The following is a 17,325-nucleotide window of genomic DNA, read 5'->3' as shown; positions in this document are numbered from 1 at the left end:
CTACACCGTAACAAGAAGCCACTACGCGGCAGCGCTGCCCATAGTAGTGCATATTAATGAATTCTTACTATATAAACAAGGTAGAACTATATAAATTAGGTGAAGCTATAATTTAAGAGGTTGAAGGATCTGCCGCAATTAAAGCAATTAAACAAGGTTTCAGTTTCTAACGAAAAAGCGTCCTTCCTTGATTAAGATTTTTAAGTTCTCTGGAGGTAGCGGATTGTAATCCACTACACTCGTACTGGTTCTTTTGAAGAACGCAAGGTCAGTGATCTTACCTTAGCTTCCTCAAAGCAAAGAGCTATGGCAGCCTCGCTGCACTTGGTAGCACTTGTTGGTCAATCTACGCCTGAGTCGTTACGACTGATCCTCTGTGAAGATGAAGCAATACTCCTATTTACCCCAGAACATGCAAAACGGGCTTAATAAGCTAACGTCCCTACTTGGCGCTGATGACGTGAAACACCTTGTTTTGCAAGGTCCCGAAGCGATAGACGCACGCCCAGGGGCGTTTAAGAGCTAGAAAATGCTCTGCTATAGCATCTACAACAAAACTTGTCGACGTCGATTGCGTCCATGACGCCACTGTCGACGACGGAAGACTCCCCCCAACCCAGGCCGCTCATGGTGAGCGTTAAGACCTTCGAGGGTAAAGATGGAGAGAACCTTCTACTCTGGCAAAGAGAGGCCAAGATGGCTATGGCTTCTGTCATGCTCCAGAACGAGCAACAGCGCGTGGCGCCAGCCATATTCAAGCTCTGGGGCCGAGCGCGAGAACGTGTGGCACGTTGGTTGGAGCGGCGTTCTCGTCCTGGAAGGAGCTGAAGATTCAGCTTTTGCGAGTTCTCTCGCCGCCAAATCAGGCATATCACGTGCGATCGCGTTTCCTTACCGCCCGACAGGGCAAAAAGGGGTCGACGGACTTTGTCTAAGAGTCGAGAACTCTCATAACCGTGTTGCAGCCGAATCGCTCCCCTAGGCGGTCGCAGTGACCGTCTTTATGGACTGGCTTGACCATAATGGAAGTCTTCCGTTTGAATCCGTCTTCTTTTGAAGAAGCGGTGAATGTGGCATTGAATGCCTAAATCAACTTTAAGTCGGCACGACTTGGTAGAAATGCACACCCTCAGAGCTCGTCGAGCAGCCTGAGCCAATGGATCTCAGCTATGCTGAGAAAGAGAAGGGAGAGCTTTGAGCTGCCGAGCAGCGTTTTAACACCCGACGGTGTTTTGTTGAGACACTCGTTGCCTTCGGACTGGTTGTCCCCTGCGCAAGGCGCCAAAATCGACGTCCCGCTTATAACCAGGCTAGTTGTCGCGGAAAAATGAAAACACACAGTAGGCGCGGGGCATCCTACCGGGGGAGAACTGAGTCATGTTGAGAGTCAAAGCGGTAAAGGGTAGCAGAGCCCAACCCGAAGAGCTCCGTTCTTTTGAACACGGAACGTGTGTGCAAGCCGGATTTGCTGGTCGTGAAAGCGACCGTGAAGGGCTTTGAGTTGCCATGGAAGATCCTTATCGATTCCGGGGCGTCGGGCAATTATGCTCGAAGGAAGGCAGCTGTATGCTGAGGCGCAGAAAGTGCGGTCGAGTGACACCGTCACTGTTCGCTTAGCGATGAGTACTTGTGTCACTGTGCCGAGGGTCCCTGAAAACCTCGGTGTCAAGTTTCTTGACTTTGGTAGTGTGGAACGCTGCTTAGTCTTCGACTTGGATGCAAGGTATGACCTTATCCTTGGTATGGCATTGTTGAACACCATGAGCCATGGATTGATTGGAGGTCAAAGATCTTATGCGCTACGCGCATGTCTCCTGGGGGAGATTTGGTAAGTCATGTATCCACTTCTGCTAGGAAGCAGAAGCGCTTATGGTGAGGGCAGTGAATCGACTTTTGACGCAATTGTTCAGTCCCCACCGGGCGTATGCACAAACATTTACTAATAAAAATAAAATTCAAATTAAAAATTCTTTCGACGATATTTTAGTCCACAGTCGCGCGGAGCACAGGAGGACGGATGAAGAGAGCCGCATCGTCAATTTGAGAACGGTGCTCGAGTGCATGCGCACATATAATCTGGATGGTAATTCAGACAAGTGTGACTTCGGCGCCGAAGAAATACTCTTTATAGGGTGCTTAATCGGGAATTTGGTCTTCGAGCGGATCCCGCTCAGGTCAAGGCCATTGTGGACAGGCCGGTTCCAAAGAACTTAAATGACTTGAGCGCACGGCCGTTGTCGCAGCTCCTTAAGAAGGCTAAAGAATAATGTTGGGAAACCGAGCATCGGAAGGCTTTTGACAGGGTCAAAGACATCCTTCTTCATGCACCATTACTGGGATTGCCAGACCCAGATCGTTCTTTTAGTGTCGGTTGTGACGCTTCGGACTTTGCCATCGACTGTGCACTGCTGCAAGCAGACGCTGAGGGGCGAGATCGTTTTTTTGCGTTCGAATCTTGCCAGCTTAAGGCTTCGGGGAAGAACTTCCCAGTTTACGACAATAAATTACTTGCAATGAAGCATGTACCTGTCAAGTTGAGGGTGCACCTGCTTGGTTCAAAACGTTTGTGATCTATAAAGATCATGCGTCATCACGCACTGAGATTCAGTCGCCTCACCTCTCGCAGAGGATGACCAGGTGACCATTATTCTTTGCAGAGCTCGAGGTGAAGTATAAGTCAGGAAAGCAGAATGCTCTGGCCGATGCGTTGTCGCGCAGACCAGATTATGAGCTTGATCATGCCACGATGGTGACGTCGTCAGTGACATATTTGTTCCGCGCCGCATATGCGGGTGATGGTATGTGTGTTTTGCTGCTACGGGCTCTTGGGAGCAAGGAGTTTGGAGTCTCGGACATGAAATTGTCAACGTGACTACGCACACAACTACACCGATATTTGTTGAACAACAGGTTGCTGTATTATAGCACCGACTCGACGGGTACGCCACAAATTGTGGTCCCTTACGATAAGGAACTGAGATGTCGTATCCTCTTTTGACCCACGACACCCCACACAGTGGTCATCTCGGTCGGGAGAAGATGTAGAGCTCTGTGAGTTACCACTACTGGTGGCCCAAGCTGTACAAATGGACGAACACATATGTGCGCACGTGTGAGACGTGTCAAAAGGTAAAATTCTTTCAAATGCGGCGGCGCCGCTGGCCAGTTTACCGGTACCCTCCGGGTGTTGGCAGTCCATGAGTATAGACTTTGTGTTTGGCTTGCCGAAGGCATTCATCTACCGACTACTCGTCCTTCTACGTGAACGGTCTTGTTAACCCTCGCGTCCCATTGAAGCCGCCATCTCATGACTCAGGGCTTGGTGGGAGATGAATAGCCGAGCCGCTAGCTGATGTCAGCCCCCTTACTGTGCGCAAGGAAGTCAGAGACTTCCTGTCCACCGGACTGAGTGTCTCGCAATGCGATGGCTGAAAGCCAAGACATGCAGAAAGACGGAAGAAGCACTGAATACTTTGAGGTCGGAAGGCCGCCCTAGCGGCCTTGCGTAATGGCGCCGACATGATAGGGATCATTATGCTGAAGTGCGGACAGACAAGCATCACTTAAGTGTGTCTGTGCAACCACGTGCTGTGAGACCTGATTTTATAAAATTCTTAAATCCTCTTACACATCCAGTTTCCGCTGTCTTTAAGACAATCTCCGTCCACAATTTATTGGCCCTTTTATGGTGTTGCCCAAGCGAGGCCTTGCGTAGACACTGAACCTTCAGAGAAGGATGCGCACCCACCCGGTGTCATATGTGGGCTTGCTTAAGCCGTACCGGGATCCGGCGCAAGTGAGCGCGGAAGTGTTGGCGCCGGGTCGGCGCCTAAAGGCGTCCGACCACCCAGAAGCTGAACCAGCATCTGATTTTGAGCACGGAGTGCAAAGATCTCTATCTCTAACGGCGCAAGGCACTTCACCGTCGCACGAGTGACGTATTTGTCTGCTCGACGGCTTGGAGCCGCTCAGAAAGAGCGCGATTAACTCGACATGAGGCAGTCGATGCATATATGCTCCAAACCCTTGAGACCTTCCCCACAGCGGTAGGAGACCACGGAAGGATGCTCGGCGGAATGCCGATGACGACGGAGTTTGTCCATCAATGCTTGAAGAGCATCGTGAGTCACCCGACGATGATCGAATAAGTCGTCATTGCCCGCTGCCGACTCTTCTCGATGAGGATTGTGGCGTCCACTATCACGTGGAATGCCTTGTGGGTCGACGTAGTCGACAGGGTCGAACCCAATATCTTGTGAAGTGGCGGGGATATCCGAACTCCGAAAACTCGTTGGAGTTTGAGACCCCACTTTAGCAGGACTTCCCAGACGTCGTGGATGCTTATGACCAGAAGGATCATGACTCTTCGCGTCGTCGAGCGCCCCGATCTTCTCGGCGGTACCGGGGAAACCGGAGGGCCACGAGCTAAGCTCAAGCTATGCCCCTGAGCTGCTGTGGTCGTAGACCTACCCGTGAGCTCGCGAGAGCGTGATGGATGATTCCATGTGTCACAGGATGACAATACACAGGAAGACGGCGTTGCGCCTTGAGTTTGGCAAACTCAAATTGGAGATGGCACTCAACGCGCACGTCACTTTCTTATGGCTTCGTTGTAAGGTAGACAGAGAAAAAACGTTTTCGGTGCTGCTGCACCCGTCGCCCGAAGATCTTCTGATCATCTGCAGTAGTTTTGCCAGGGGCGAGCACCGTAGGAATAGTCCGTATTGCGGGTGCAGGAGCGCCTCCTCTTTGAGCTCGTAGTCGAGTGCGGTATCGATCCATTGGGATACCAAGATGCGAGCTAAGAGAGCTTTCCGCTGGTCAAGCTCAGCTTGTGTAGTGGCCAGGGTCACGACTACCTAGACGCCTAACGATCGAGTGATCGCGTCTTTCGCTTCTCCGCCGAGCGGAAGCCAATTTCCACGCGAGGGTCCAGGACCGAACGTGGATACGAGCTCACGAGATCCACTTTTGTGGGCAGCCTCCAACTGCTGCTCCTGTGCCTCGTCTAGGCGATTGGTAACAAAACCACTTCCCCAGGAAGTCGAGAAATTGGGGAGCGGACACAATGTCCGCAAGGTTCACGTCGCGCCGTTGGCGCACCCCATCCTCCTCGTCTCACCATGCTAGGAAAGAAGTATCCGATTCGCAGTCGACTTCCTCCGAATCCTCGACGAGAAGTTCTGTCTCCTGGGGCGGGCGAGGTGTGTGGCACTTGGTTGCCAAGGGCTTGGGACTTGCTCCCTGTGAAGCCGCGGACGTACTATCCGGAGATGCACTCGTGCAGAAGAAGAAGAAGGGCTTTGCCCGCTGGTGCTCTCGTAATCAGCTAGGCTGGGTGTTTTTGTGTCATAGACACAGGGCTTATTGAGCGGAGAATGTTCAAGGATGTTCTAAAAAAACGTAACGGTGGTCGAGACACGCGAGCCTCGTATGAGGCGACAGTTAAGTGTATCCACAATTTTGATGGGGGAGAGTGTAAAGGGATTACACGTACCTTTAATATGAAAGAGTAGGTCACACAAGATGGTGTGAACGTACATATGTGTGGATTACACAAATCACACAATGGTGTGGCACCGTAACAAGAAACCACCATGTGGCAGGACTGCCAGTAGTAATGCATATAAGTATTGTGCTACTATATTAATTAGGTATTATTATATAATTAAGAAAAGCTAAGGGTTTAGCTCTGCCGCAACTAAACAATTAAATACAGTCTTAATTTTGAGCGGAGGAGCGTCTTCACCTTGGTGATGGTGCTAAGTACTCTGGAGGTAGCGGATTGCGATCCGCTACACTCGTACTGGTCCTTGTAAAGAACGTAAACGTCGGTGACTTAGCTTACTCCCTCTAAGCAAAGAAGAACGTCAGTCCTGCTGCATTGCTGCCCCTTCAGCTTGGCTCAGATCCATCGCCTCTCTGGCGAGTTCATTGAACCATCACGTCAACCCTTCGACTGGGCCATGTGGCAAAGAAGACGTGCTCCCCCTTCAACGCGGTACCAACTGCAACCTCAAACGAGGTACATGTGGAAGTGTTCAGCGCGAGCTGCATTTTTTTCATTTAGATGGTAAGCATTACCATTCCCACATGAGGGTCTATCTTCATTCCGGCAATTCGAAAGTTTGCATACTGCACTAATACCTTCCTCTTTTAAGAGGAGAACAAGAATCTCATCCATACACGATACTGCTGGGCTAGGCGAAGCAATCATTCGTATGATCTATCTTCAAAAGCATTTCCATATAAGAATTGCATTTGCTGCAAAGATATCACCAACAAATACCTATTCTCGAGCGCGGTCTCCTAGCTCGAAAGACACAAGCGGTAGGTGTTGAAGCTTTGATTAGAGCATGCTGATTCATCGCCATCGCATCCTTATAAGTCCCAAGAGATTTTTCACCCTTCTTAACGATCTAGAAGCATATCAGAAGCGGCCTGACTTTGTGAGCCGATTGAATGATTGATCAAGGTGATGCTGGGGGTGGGCGAATCAACCAGCCCGGTTATCGCTTCGGATTTTTATGCCACTCATAGCGCGATTCTATCAGGACCGAATCAAGCCAGAAGCTTGCTAATCGGATCTTGTTGAGCCGGGAGCAGATACAAAGATTATCATGCTCCATTCTCCTAGTAGTCCTTATAAGACACGGTCGTCGAATTGATGGCAAGTCTTATAAGATGCAACAGGGTTATCGTGCACTTTGCACAGTTTATTTTCTATACGAGGCAATGTTGTCTAACGATGAAGACGTGCCGTCTACAATGGGGAGCTTTCCGAGTAAGTACGTACTTAGTTCTTCTGTATCCTACAGACTTCTTGTAGGGCCCCCATCATCCTCATCCTCATATAAATGCGATCCGACTGAATGATTCACTATGTAATGGAATACATACTCTATAGTGATTGTGTTGGAAATATTGGTAGCGTCACTTTGTTAATCCTGGTTTAGACGTATACTCAGCAATAAGCGCCGTGAGCATATCGTACGTGTATAGCGATGAAGAGTGTTCATCACTCCACGTGACCGCAAACGCATAATTACCCTATTTGTAAGGCCAATGTGAGAACAGAAGTTGTAAGCTTCGAAACAAATTTAGTGATACCTTCCGCTCTACTGTGGTGGGGTAAATATCGTCTGAAATCGTAGCCGGATCCAAAATCTATGAAAGAGGTCGTTTTTGTTTAAATCAGCGCAAAATTTGCATGACGAGCGGATCACAACTGTACCTGGTCTCCTGTGAACTCATCAATGCATTGAGCACAGCGGCATCTATTCATGAAGTTACACTAAGTAAACTAGATCACAAAAATCGCTTATAGACAGGCTTACCGCGCTCGAAAGTCCGCGGGGTGCAGCAAAGCCTCCTTTGCTTCTGTTGAGTTGTACATACGAAGCACAATGCCACGATTTTTGTCATAAAGCAATTCAGGTGCCAGACGAATATTGTGCTTCATAATCACGACTTCCTTTGCTATCTAATACCAACTTAGAAAAATGTAACATTCAAGAAAGTTTTTTGGCTTACTGTTGTCGCTAAAGAGTCGTATGTTTTACTTTCTTCGGTAGACAACTCGGACAGAACAAAAGGGCTAGACCATATTAAAAATATATCTCAGTACATCGGCAAACAATCTGCATAGTTTTATTATACGCACCGTCCCGAATCCGCTGCGGAGCTGATACGCTCTGCAATCGGCAGTTTAAATATATTGTGGATGCTGTATTTTTCTACAAGTTCTTGTGTATGACCCGAACCTGCACATTGACAATACATGTTTGAAAATTGATGAAAGCCGTTTATCACAGTTGAAGTCCTTAACCGAATGGATAGTGTCGTTGCCCATGGCAGCAATCAAAGTACGACATATTTTCTACTACTGCAGCAGTTTTCACCTACAGAAACAACACAGCACTGTTACTGACTCAAGATTACGAGATAAAACGCCTGTATTAAACCTTCAAGTCTTCGAACATCGAAATTCCTTTTTCAACGTCAACAAAGCTAAGTAGTGAAGGTTAAGGCTGTATTAGTATAATTTATAATGAGATACGTTGATAAAGTGAGTACTGTACCTAAGTCTCTGCGGCGTCGTTACAACAACAGCAGCTGAAATGGGCATTTGCTGGGAAATGGAAATCTGAATGTCTCCTGTTCCTGGTGGCATGTCCACAACCAAATAGTCAAGATCGCCCCACTCAGTGCCAAGGATAAGCTGGTCAATCAGTTTTGAAACCATGGGACCCCGCATAACAGCAGCTCCAACACCTGTTCCAGCAAGATACACGTAAAAAAGTAAAGAAATGCTGCATATAAGCATCAATACACATCCTACCTCCAGCACCAGGAGCTGCACGTTGGTTTACAAAGCCAAATGACATGCATTTAACCCCTTCGTACTCCACTGGTTCGACAAAGTTTTTTATCTTTTTTGACTGACGAATGGTACGATCGCCTGGTGAAACCATCGTAGGCAAACTCGGTCCATATATATCAGCATCTAAAATACCCACGCGAGCACCGTATTTTGATAAGCTGCAAACGATAGCAAAGTTACAACCCTCCACAAAACATGTCGTGTTCTATTGACTTTCATGTACCTAAACGCGAGATTTACTGCGACTGTAGATTTTCCCACTCCACCCTTGCAGCTTGACACTGCAATGATCTCCGAGACGTGAGCCAGAGATGAAAAGCGACCAACATGGGCATTTCGCGGCCGAGGATTCGACAGTTTAAAATCTATAACCTTCACCCACTCGAGTTCTTTCACTGCTAGCTCTGCCTCTTTCTGCCACTATAGTAAAGATGCCATTGTGAGTATATTAACTGAACACTCGAAGGATGACTCAAACCTTCTTTGACAGATCCATGAGTACTGGTGATGGAGTGCTGATCTTGCACGACACCTTTCCAGCCTCGGGCTCGACGTGAAGCTCCTAGACCAATGCATTAGTTGGTCGAATTGTGTCTCCTCTGTCGTCACTTTACCTTTATACGGCCCATTGAAACAATATCGCCCAGCCCTAAGCCATCAGAGATGTTCCGTAATTTCTCCAATACCTGCGTCTCTAATTCCACCACCCGACGCGTTGACAGCGCGCATCGTGAGTCACGCAACAGAGCAGATCGACCAGCTTTCCATCGCAACATTTTGTATGTGTATTTGGTGTGGTACACATGAATATCTCATAATGAAGTCTGATTGATTAAGAAAAGCATAAATTTACAAAAGTTTCAGGAAATAGCGATTTGATAGGAGAATTTGTGAATACACTTTGCCAAGCTTTGACAGCGACAGCTGACATATCTGTTAAGACCATCTTGATGCCGTTAAAGTCTGTCAACACATCACACCATTTCGTAGAAAATTTATACTGATTTCGTTAGAAAAAGGCTAGTAGTAATTTTGATATGATTTTCAGCAGTTGAGCATCAAATTCGGTGTGTAAGGTCCATCGCGAAATTTCTCCGCATCGTCTTAGGGCTAAATTAACTGTGCAATATGATGATTCAAGATTTGATATATATATATATTCTCTCAACACGAATATACCTAAAAGTAGTAAATGAATTTGACTATATAAAAATAACTACAAATTAAAGTAGATCGACTAGTCCTAAAAAAATGCATTTATTTGTCATACAAATGCGTAACAAAGCGAATTGTTTACCTCATCTGCAACTTATTTCGCTGTGTTTAGTAAGAAACTGCAATTATTTTCATTGCTAGATCTACCTAAACTTTGTATAAGCTTTCTCGTCAGTATAAACAGTATACTTGTATTACTTTCTTGTGCAAAGTGTCGTATAGTATCCTGCTACTGGTAGCACCTCTAGTCACTGTCACACTTATGCAGGTAGTGAATTCCTTCTCTATATATTGATAGAAGAAACGGTTAAACAAGTATGGCAAACGATTTTGACGTTAACGCTCAGCAGAGATTTGCAGCCTGAGCAGATCAAGCAAATCAAGCGGATCGGGTAGCTCGAACATTACTCATGTCAGCTTATCGATCATGTGAAAGATATTATGAAGAGAGCACAGGGTAATTATAACAGGATACGTACGTACCCTAGCTAAATATCTATCTTAGACTATTATTCTCTGCCGTTTATTTTACACCTGCTGAAAATAATCTGGGTAACATGAGTAAAATATTTATTTAAATCTCAAGCCAGCGCAATCGTCATTTGAACCAATCAACACTTTACGACGTGGCAGAAGAGTGCGTCATTCTCCCTTATCCGCTGCAGCCTCGAGAAGACCATCGGCGACTATGACAGATAATTCGGACGATGTCACTGCATCCTTGGCCGAGCAGTTGCGACAAGAGCGCAAAAAGCTCACTCTTTTCCGCCGTCCGTTCAGCGTGTTATATCATTTCAGTATTGTGCTCTTGCACTTCCTTAAGTGGTTGGCGCTACGTGTACAGCGCAGTCGTGCGACGCGTTTCGTTTTGCTGCCACTGCTTGTGCTATGGCTTGTAGCCTCGGGTCGAGACGGTTCACATCGGTATCTACTCGACAATTTTAATGAAAGTGTCAAGTTTGTGGCTTGGTGGTTTGGTCTGGGCGTACTTTCAAGCGTCGGGCTGGGTACTGGCATGCACTCGGGCATTTTATTTCTTTTCCCGCACATATTTCTTGTGGTACAGGGTGCGGAAGAATGCAAATCTCTTGATTTTGATAGTCGTCACCATATGTGGTTTCACTCTTTCGAAGCCAACTGTAACCGCGTACCGGAAGTCTCGACTGTCACCTTTGCTGCTATCTTTTGGAAGGTCTTTTTGCCTTGTATGTTGTGGGGTGCGGGCACAGCCGCAGGAGAAATACCACCGTACGCACTCAGCCGTGCTGCCAGACTTGCTGGTCTGCCTAATGAAGAGTTCGAAGAGATTGCCGAGTCTAAGTCTCAGTTTAATGTTATGAACAAGATGAAAGACTGGATGATTCGCTTTTTACAAAGACATGGCTTCTGGGGTGTGCTTCTTATGTCTGCCTGGCCTAACATGGCCTTTGACTTATGTGGAATTTGCTGTGGACACTTTTTGATGCCATTTTGGACATTTTTTGGCGCGACGCTTATTGGTAAAGCGCTTATTAAGGCTAACTTGCAAGCCGCATTCTTCATCACCATTTTTACGGACGCTCACCTCAAGCAAGTCGAAGCTTTAATTGGACTTATCACTCCAGAGCAATGGGGGCTTGGATCTCGTGTGAATGAGTTTTTGCTTGAATGTCGCAAGAAATTTCACTCAGCGCAGGTTAATGCCGCAGCTGAACACGCTGGAACGGCAGCAGCGTCTACTGGCAGCTTGGTCTCGCAGCTGGGATCTTGGATCATGGTGGCCTTCATCGCCTACTTTGCTATCTCGTGCATTGAGCAATTTGCACAGCAACACGCTGCTGAAGAAGATGAAAAGAAGCTTAAAAAGATGAAGTAGTGATTTGGATGCTTATTATTTGATACAATCACAGCCATTCTCTATGCAGATATGAGCATGGCAAGTTTCATTCATGGCTTCTGGAGGTATTTCACGCGATGAGAAAACAAGGTGTGAGCTTAGAATCCCCACTATGACATTTAAATTTACGTTGTTTGGTAATTTGCTTGCTTTTTAATAGAGATTAATGTGTGATAAGTTGATTTTCTGATATGACGAATAATGACATTTGTAAATTACTTGCAACGGCTAATTTTTCAAGTCTTCAAAACCAAAAATTTCCAGTTTACTTTGCTGACCGCGCAGCATTAAGCTTCGCTTCAAGTTTAATCTGCGCTCTCTTTGTTTTCGAATCACCATTTGGCGTATAATTACGATCGAGAAACGTTTGCATCTTCTGTTTCGACGCAATTTTCTTTTCATATTGTAATTGCGTTGGCGTCTTTTTCATACTAACTCGATGGGTCGCTTCCGCTGTCACTTGGGCAACAATCTCTTCTTTCTTTTTAATTTGAGAACGGGCAGCATCGTCCATACGAGTTATAAAGCTGTGTTTTATATCTCCCCAGGCATTTAGAAAGCGATACTCAGCGCCACATAATTGACATTTCTTTTTTTTGTCTTTATATTCTGAATATGACTGCGAAACACCACATTTGGGACATGCCTTCTTATCCTATCATAAAAAATGAAGAGCTATAATCCGTGAACAAACAAATGCACAATTACTCAGTACATAGCTCAAAACGAACCAGACGTGCGTTGTAGTCGTTCTCACCGCGATACAAATCAAGTTTCTGGAACCAGAGTATTGTAAGTGATTCTGTCATAACATTGATGGTAATCACTAAAGCTCACTTTCTGACGATTCTTTTCTGCAGCTTCCATTCGGGAAATGAAGCTTTGTCCTCTATCACCTGCATCGTCATAGTCATCCCGAGTAGACGTCCTTGCATGAAGAGCATCATTTCTTCGCGACTGGAAACGACAGTGCATTTCTTCGTCATCCGTAGCAAATTTACGAGCTGAGGATTTGTTACGTGGGACTGAAAGAAATTTAACCCGACTCTGACATTTAAATGACGGCAATGGCGATCTTAATTCCAGCATTTAAGTTCTACGAATATACCGATACGTACTCGAATAGTTGCTAGAAGATGAACAAGTTCCGTAACATACACAATAAGAGCTTGGGTGATAATTGCTAGAAGCACAAAACGTACCAGGCGAAGTAGCTAACACCTTTTTTCTCAATTTTTCAATAGTTTTTGTCGTCATCGCGGCCTGTAGCAGCTTTTCCTCGTAGATTGCAGCTGTCTTGACTGCTCCTAGATTACTTGAGCCACTACTTCTGGTACTTAATGCTCTGCGAGTGATTGTTTTGATTCCATCTTGGCTTCTACTAGCCGACACGAGAGGAACTGTAGCCGCTGGAGACTTCACAAGTATTTGCGAATTTCTGCATTCAGCTTCTGTCAATTCATGTGCGAGCCGAGTACACTGGTTGGATTGAGTATTCAATTGGTTGCCAATTGATTTTGAAGAAGTTGCAGGCGTTGATGTCGCTGTCGTCTGCAAATGGTCATCAACAAGCTGAATTGATTCTACTGTGGCTAGCATCTCTGCCAATTCAGCGTCGTAACTTTCATCTGCGTCGTCATCGATAAGATATGAGTTCGTATAGTTGTCATCTTCGCCTTCAACTGCGTCCTCCGTTTCACTCATCAAACTGTCAGACCTTGTACCGTTGTAGCACACTTGTATCTCAGCAAAAATAGATCTATGTAGAAAACCCAGCAAGATTAGTAAGGGAGGAACCTTCAACACGTAAGCTGCTGAACAATGCTGACGGAACAAGATGTCGAGCACTTAAAATATCAGGTTGCATCTGCTTTGGAGACTTTGCTGCGCACTGCAGATGAGTGCGTGAGCTGGAAACAGCCCCAAGACTTGCCAGCAATAAAGGAACCATTGTACACGTTTTTACCAGGAATATACAAGTCGATTTCGTCCCAAATGGCCCCGACACACGCACAGTATGAAGATGCTCCTTCTGTTGCTATGCTTGGTGGTGCATTTCAAGGTAACGAGAGTACACTTCGAATTATCCTACATGGAGACCATAAATTTGAGTATATGTGGACAATGAAGCGTAACGGGGATCGTGCCATGGAAATGACAGTGGAAATGGAAGGAACCTGGTCCAAACCGGTGCTGAACCGAACTCGAAGAGGTCAGGAAGATAATCGTATTACTCTCTCGGCACAGCGGATTCGTTTTCAACGACTGTCAAACTATGGTTGTCAATCGAAAATTCACGTGAAAATGCTTTAATATGCTTTGCTCACGTGATGCTATTATTTTTTAGACTTAGAAAACCAGACATGGAAGTTGTGCTTGAAAACATTCACACGTCATAACTCTGACTGGGCAAACATTGGTCTAAGCGAGCGTGGAATTCCTCCTATAGTTATGATCTTTGAGTGCATTGATGGATGTTTAGAGAGCACTGGTGCCGCTTTGCCGACGCAAATTCTATCGAACTCACCTGCTTGTCGAATTTTAGTGGGTCTTACAAAGAAGATTGCAAACAAGCTTGGGACTCCTGTGGATGTCATGACTGACAAGTGGCTACCAGCTCGTGGTCTGCGTCTAGCATTGGTAAAGGATGGAAAAGAAGTAAAATCGTTTAAGAAATTCAATCCTTTCTTCTGGTACGTTCACTATCACGATTGCATCTGTTGATCAAAAGTAAAAATCTTGTCATTGCTAACACTTTTCCATCTCAAATGATGCAGTCTTACTGACGCCCTGCGCGGTGACCGTCATTTCTTGCTCACGAACTATTGATATCTCCTACCGTTTTGTTTCAGAGTTACTGACTAGAAACTTTAATGGGAGAACAAGAAGAGAAATTTCAGCTATGGATGCTTGCGCACTTTACCATATTATTGTATTTTTGAATGTAGCTGTAGGGTATCGCATCGTGAATCGATACAACCCGCGAGCCGACGAGCTAACTGGTTTCGGACCTTTCACGGAGGCATCACCCCCAGTGTGCGATTGACGCATACAAAGTTCTGTTTCTAACTGCTTAATTGTAGCATTTTGCTTGCGAAAAGCGTGATGCTATCTACCATATCCCATACACATCAGTCATTTTGCAATCTCTAAACACATTTAATTATATATGCAGTGAATATTTACAAAACTGAGTTTGAGATGCAAGTAATTCTTTGTTATTCTCGTGATTGACTGCGCTGTATGCCCATCAGAAAGTAGTCTATGGAATTCGACTTCAGGCATGTTTGCGCTCGTCCTTGCTCTTCGGCATGACACGACGCAGTACAGGAGTGAGTACACCGTAAATGACAAGTGTAATGAAAGGCATGAGAAGCAGCCACAGATAGATCGCATGGAGCAACTTGAAGCGGAAAAGCAACAGCGTGTTGATAGTATCCGTTTTGATATCTTCCAGGAAACTACTGATGGCAAATTCCTGATCCTCTTTGCCCCCTCCAAAGATTACAGACCCATAATAACTTTAATAAAGAACAATCAGTGCAAACAAATGTACATGATATAAATCCATAGCCCGTAGCCGACGTACATGAAGAAGGGAATGGCCGCAATATTTAGCGGTGTAACGATATAATTTGTAAGCATGGCCGCAACAGGGTTCAGACGAAAAAGAAAAATGGCAGCCATGACAGGTACGGTCGTCACGCCAGGAATGGGAAAAACACCCCCGGATACGCCGAAAGCCATGGCAAGCGCGATGCTGCTAGGTGAAGCTACGAAGGAAGGATAGACGTCATTGTTACATGTATATAGAACCATCGCGACAAATATCTGGACACACCACCAGACTTGAGTAGCTTAATGACTGGATCTTTGATCTTTTGCTGGAAAAAGGCACTCATAGCTTTGAACCTCTTGCTTTCTCGAACGTGCACGTAGTGTTTATAAACATGGGAGCAGATATTTTACACTTATTTGCATATATTCTGAAAAATATTATGCTTAATTTCTGCTAATTGATAAAGTGAGTAATACACAAGTAGCATAAGAAGAAGGATACATTATTAATCTGAGTCATACATACAGTGTTAAGCAATTTGACAGCTCTCGCTTCCGCTCCTGGTTAAAGCGCTAGGATCAAATATCTGTGCGTTTGTTGTCGCAAACGTTGAGGGTCAAGCCTCCTCTGTACAAAGTGCACAGCAACCCCGTTGCACTTGTAGCTGTTGTCATCGATCCGACGACCGAACTGTATCTTTCATGATAATGGAACTCGAGCTGTTTGATAATCTGCTCCCAAGACAATCAAACACTCTTAGTAAGCTCATGTTTATCGTTGGTCTGGTTGTAATCAAGGAATTGACGGCCCAAGGACCGAATGGGATTACTGCTTACCTGGAGCGCTCGCCAGGTATGAGAATGCACCTCCAGGAATGCCCCAGCCATGTGTCGACGAAAGTGCGAACGGATCTCATTGCGGTACCGATAATGTTAAGTCTGCGGCTCTATGAAAGCGGGACTGATAAATCAAATTCTCTGGGTGGAAGAATCTGATATGACCACGAACTCGGCCATGCCCTAGATGGAGTAAGAGGGCGTCGTGCTAGCAGTCTTCAAGCTAGGAGGCATCATACAAGGATTTACACTAGTGTGTAGTATTTATCTAAAGCAACAGATAGCTCTTGTGCCAAACAAAGTTTTCTTTCCAACGTAAAGGGAGGCGAGAATCTGCGGATTATGTCTAGGGTTCGGGGTTATATCGCGGCTATGGAGTTGGACCCTATCTAACGCTTACCATCCTCGTGGAGGTTCTCTAAATGAGTGTGGCCCGCACCAAGATCTATCGCGTCCATCTACCTTATTCAAGGAAGCGGTGGGGGCTGCAATGAATGCTGTGTGCAATTTCCGTGCCGTGAGACCCCGATGAGGTACTGGAAGTGGGAGCTTTATGAGTGCTCCTGAAGCGATGGACCTCAACCATGCTGGAGGAAATAAAGAGAATTTCTAGCTGCTGAGCTCCACGATACGTGCAGACCTTTATCTACAAAATTACATTTTTGCGGTACCGGTTGAGCAATATATAGGATCTAACTCCCACGCGAAGGCGGAAGACATGCTGCTCACGGGTGAAAAATCTTGTTCCAGTGGGTGCAGGGCGGCCTAATGACAAAGAGCAGGGGTCTATTGTACCTCCAGTAGGTCTTGAAAAATAAGACCTAGTCTTAAGAGAAGCGAACTTCTCTCTCAAAGAAAGGTGGGGCTTACAATTCAGGCAAGTTGGTTGTTGATATCAACGTTCCCACCTTTGTGAACCAGCGAAAAGCCTGGCTGGCCCCCCGGCCACTACATAAGCTGATCTTGACAAACGATAAGCTATCCGGGCTCGCTACCTCGTACCTTAAGAAATCCCAATGGATCGGTACCGCGCTCGACTTCGCGCTCAAAGAGAAGGCGCTCCTGTACCTGCTATGTGGACTATTCCTATGGTGTTCGCCCCTGGCGAAACCGCTGCAGATGACGATGAGCTCTTTGAGCGATGGGTGCAGCGGCTTACTTTCTTCGCTGTACAACTTACAGCGGAGCCACAAGGAGGTGGACGTGCGCGTGAAACGCCATCTTCGGTTCGAGTTTGCCAAACTCAAGGCGCAACGCCGACTTCCTTCGAATTGTCACCCTGCGACGTATAAACTAATCCATCACGCCCTCGCTAGCTATGTGGTCTCTCACACGGGTAAGTATGCAACCACAGCAGCTCACGACCATAGCTTGAGCTCAGCTCCTGGTCCTTTGGCTCCTTGGCTACTGCCGAGAAGCGCAGGGCGTACGACGAAGTAAACCACTATGATCCCTC

General features: G+C 46.1%; 6 protein-coding genes across 6 annotated transcripts; 2 read left to right on the top strand and 4 right to left on the bottom strand.

Moving 5' to 3' along the window:
- Window positions 1–5,931: 5,931 nt before the first annotated feature.
- PHALS_13113 (uncharacterized protein) lies at window positions 5,932–6,217 on the bottom strand (the record flags this gene model as incomplete). The annotated part of the gene is made up of 2 exons (XM_024728805.1): window positions 5,932–6,008; window positions 6,085–6,217. The coding sequence occupies 2 exons, from the start codon at window positions 6,215–6,217 to the stop codon at window positions 5,932–5,934; spliced, it is 210 nt and encodes a 69-aa protein (XP_024579245.1).
- Window positions 6,218–6,849: 632 nt separating this feature from the next.
- Window positions 6,850–9,159, bottom strand: PHALS_13112 (Predicted ATPase, nucleotide-binding; the record flags this gene model as incomplete). Its single annotated transcript, XM_024728804.1, has 14 exons — window positions 6,850–6,901; window positions 6,995–7,050; window positions 7,111–7,167; window positions 7,235–7,277; window positions 7,338–7,483; window positions 7,534–7,597; window positions 7,664–7,763; window positions 7,829–7,901; window positions 7,965–8,010; window positions 8,082–8,274; window positions 8,342–8,541; window positions 8,607–8,803; window positions 8,862–8,945; window positions 8,998–9,159. 14 exons carry the CDS (start codon window positions 9,157–9,159, stop codon window positions 6,850–6,852), a joined length of 1,473 nt encoding a protein of 490 aa, XP_024579244.1.
- A 1,127-nt stretch (window positions 9,160–10,286) lies between these two features.
- On the top strand, window positions 10,287–11,453 carry PHALS_13111 (Vacuole membrane protein VMP1; the record flags this gene model as incomplete). Its single annotated transcript, XM_024728801.1, has 1 exon — window positions 10,287–11,453. The coding sequence occupies one exon, from the start codon at window positions 10,287–10,289 to the stop codon at window positions 11,451–11,453; it is 1,167 nt and encodes a 388-aa protein (XP_024579243.1).
- Window positions 11,454–11,739: 286 nt separating this feature from the next.
- On the bottom strand, window positions 11,740–13,178 carry PHALS_13110 (uncharacterized protein; the record flags this gene model as incomplete). Its single annotated transcript, XM_024728800.1, has 5 exons — window positions 11,740–12,129; window positions 12,206–12,250; window positions 12,312–12,521; window positions 12,593–12,603; window positions 12,677–13,178. 5 exons carry the CDS (start codon window positions 13,176–13,178, stop codon window positions 11,740–11,742), a joined length of 1,158 nt encoding a protein of 385 aa, XP_024579242.1.
- A 117-nt stretch (window positions 13,179–13,295) lies between these two features.
- PHALS_13109 (uncharacterized protein) lies at window positions 13,296–14,303 on the top strand (the record flags this gene model as incomplete). Its single annotated transcript, XM_024728799.1, has 3 exons — window positions 13,296–13,752; window positions 13,822–14,167; window positions 14,252–14,303. 3 exons carry the CDS (start codon window positions 13,296–13,298, stop codon window positions 14,301–14,303), a joined length of 855 nt encoding a protein of 284 aa, XP_024579241.1.
- Window positions 14,304–14,751: 448 nt separating this feature from the next.
- On the bottom strand, window positions 14,752–15,376 carry PHALS_13108 (Domain of unknown function DUF2062; the record flags this gene model as incomplete). The annotated part of the gene is made up of 3 exons (XM_024728798.1): window positions 14,752–14,995; window positions 15,064–15,247; window positions 15,316–15,376. The coding sequence occupies 3 exons, from the start codon at window positions 15,374–15,376 to the stop codon at window positions 14,752–14,754; spliced, it is 489 nt and encodes a 162-aa protein (XP_024579240.1).
- Window positions 15,377–17,325: the final 1,949 nt, after the last annotated feature.

This window comes from Plasmopara halstedii, assembly GCF_900000015.1.
Source record: "Plasmopara halstedii genome assembly, contig: Scaffold_650, whole genome shotgun sequence".
Taxonomy (NCBI): Eukaryota; Oomycota; class Peronosporomycetes; order Peronosporales; family Peronosporaceae; genus Plasmopara; species Plasmopara halstedii.
Note: the sequence above shows the minus strand (reverse complement) of the source record. Positions and strands in the feature narration are given on the sequence as shown.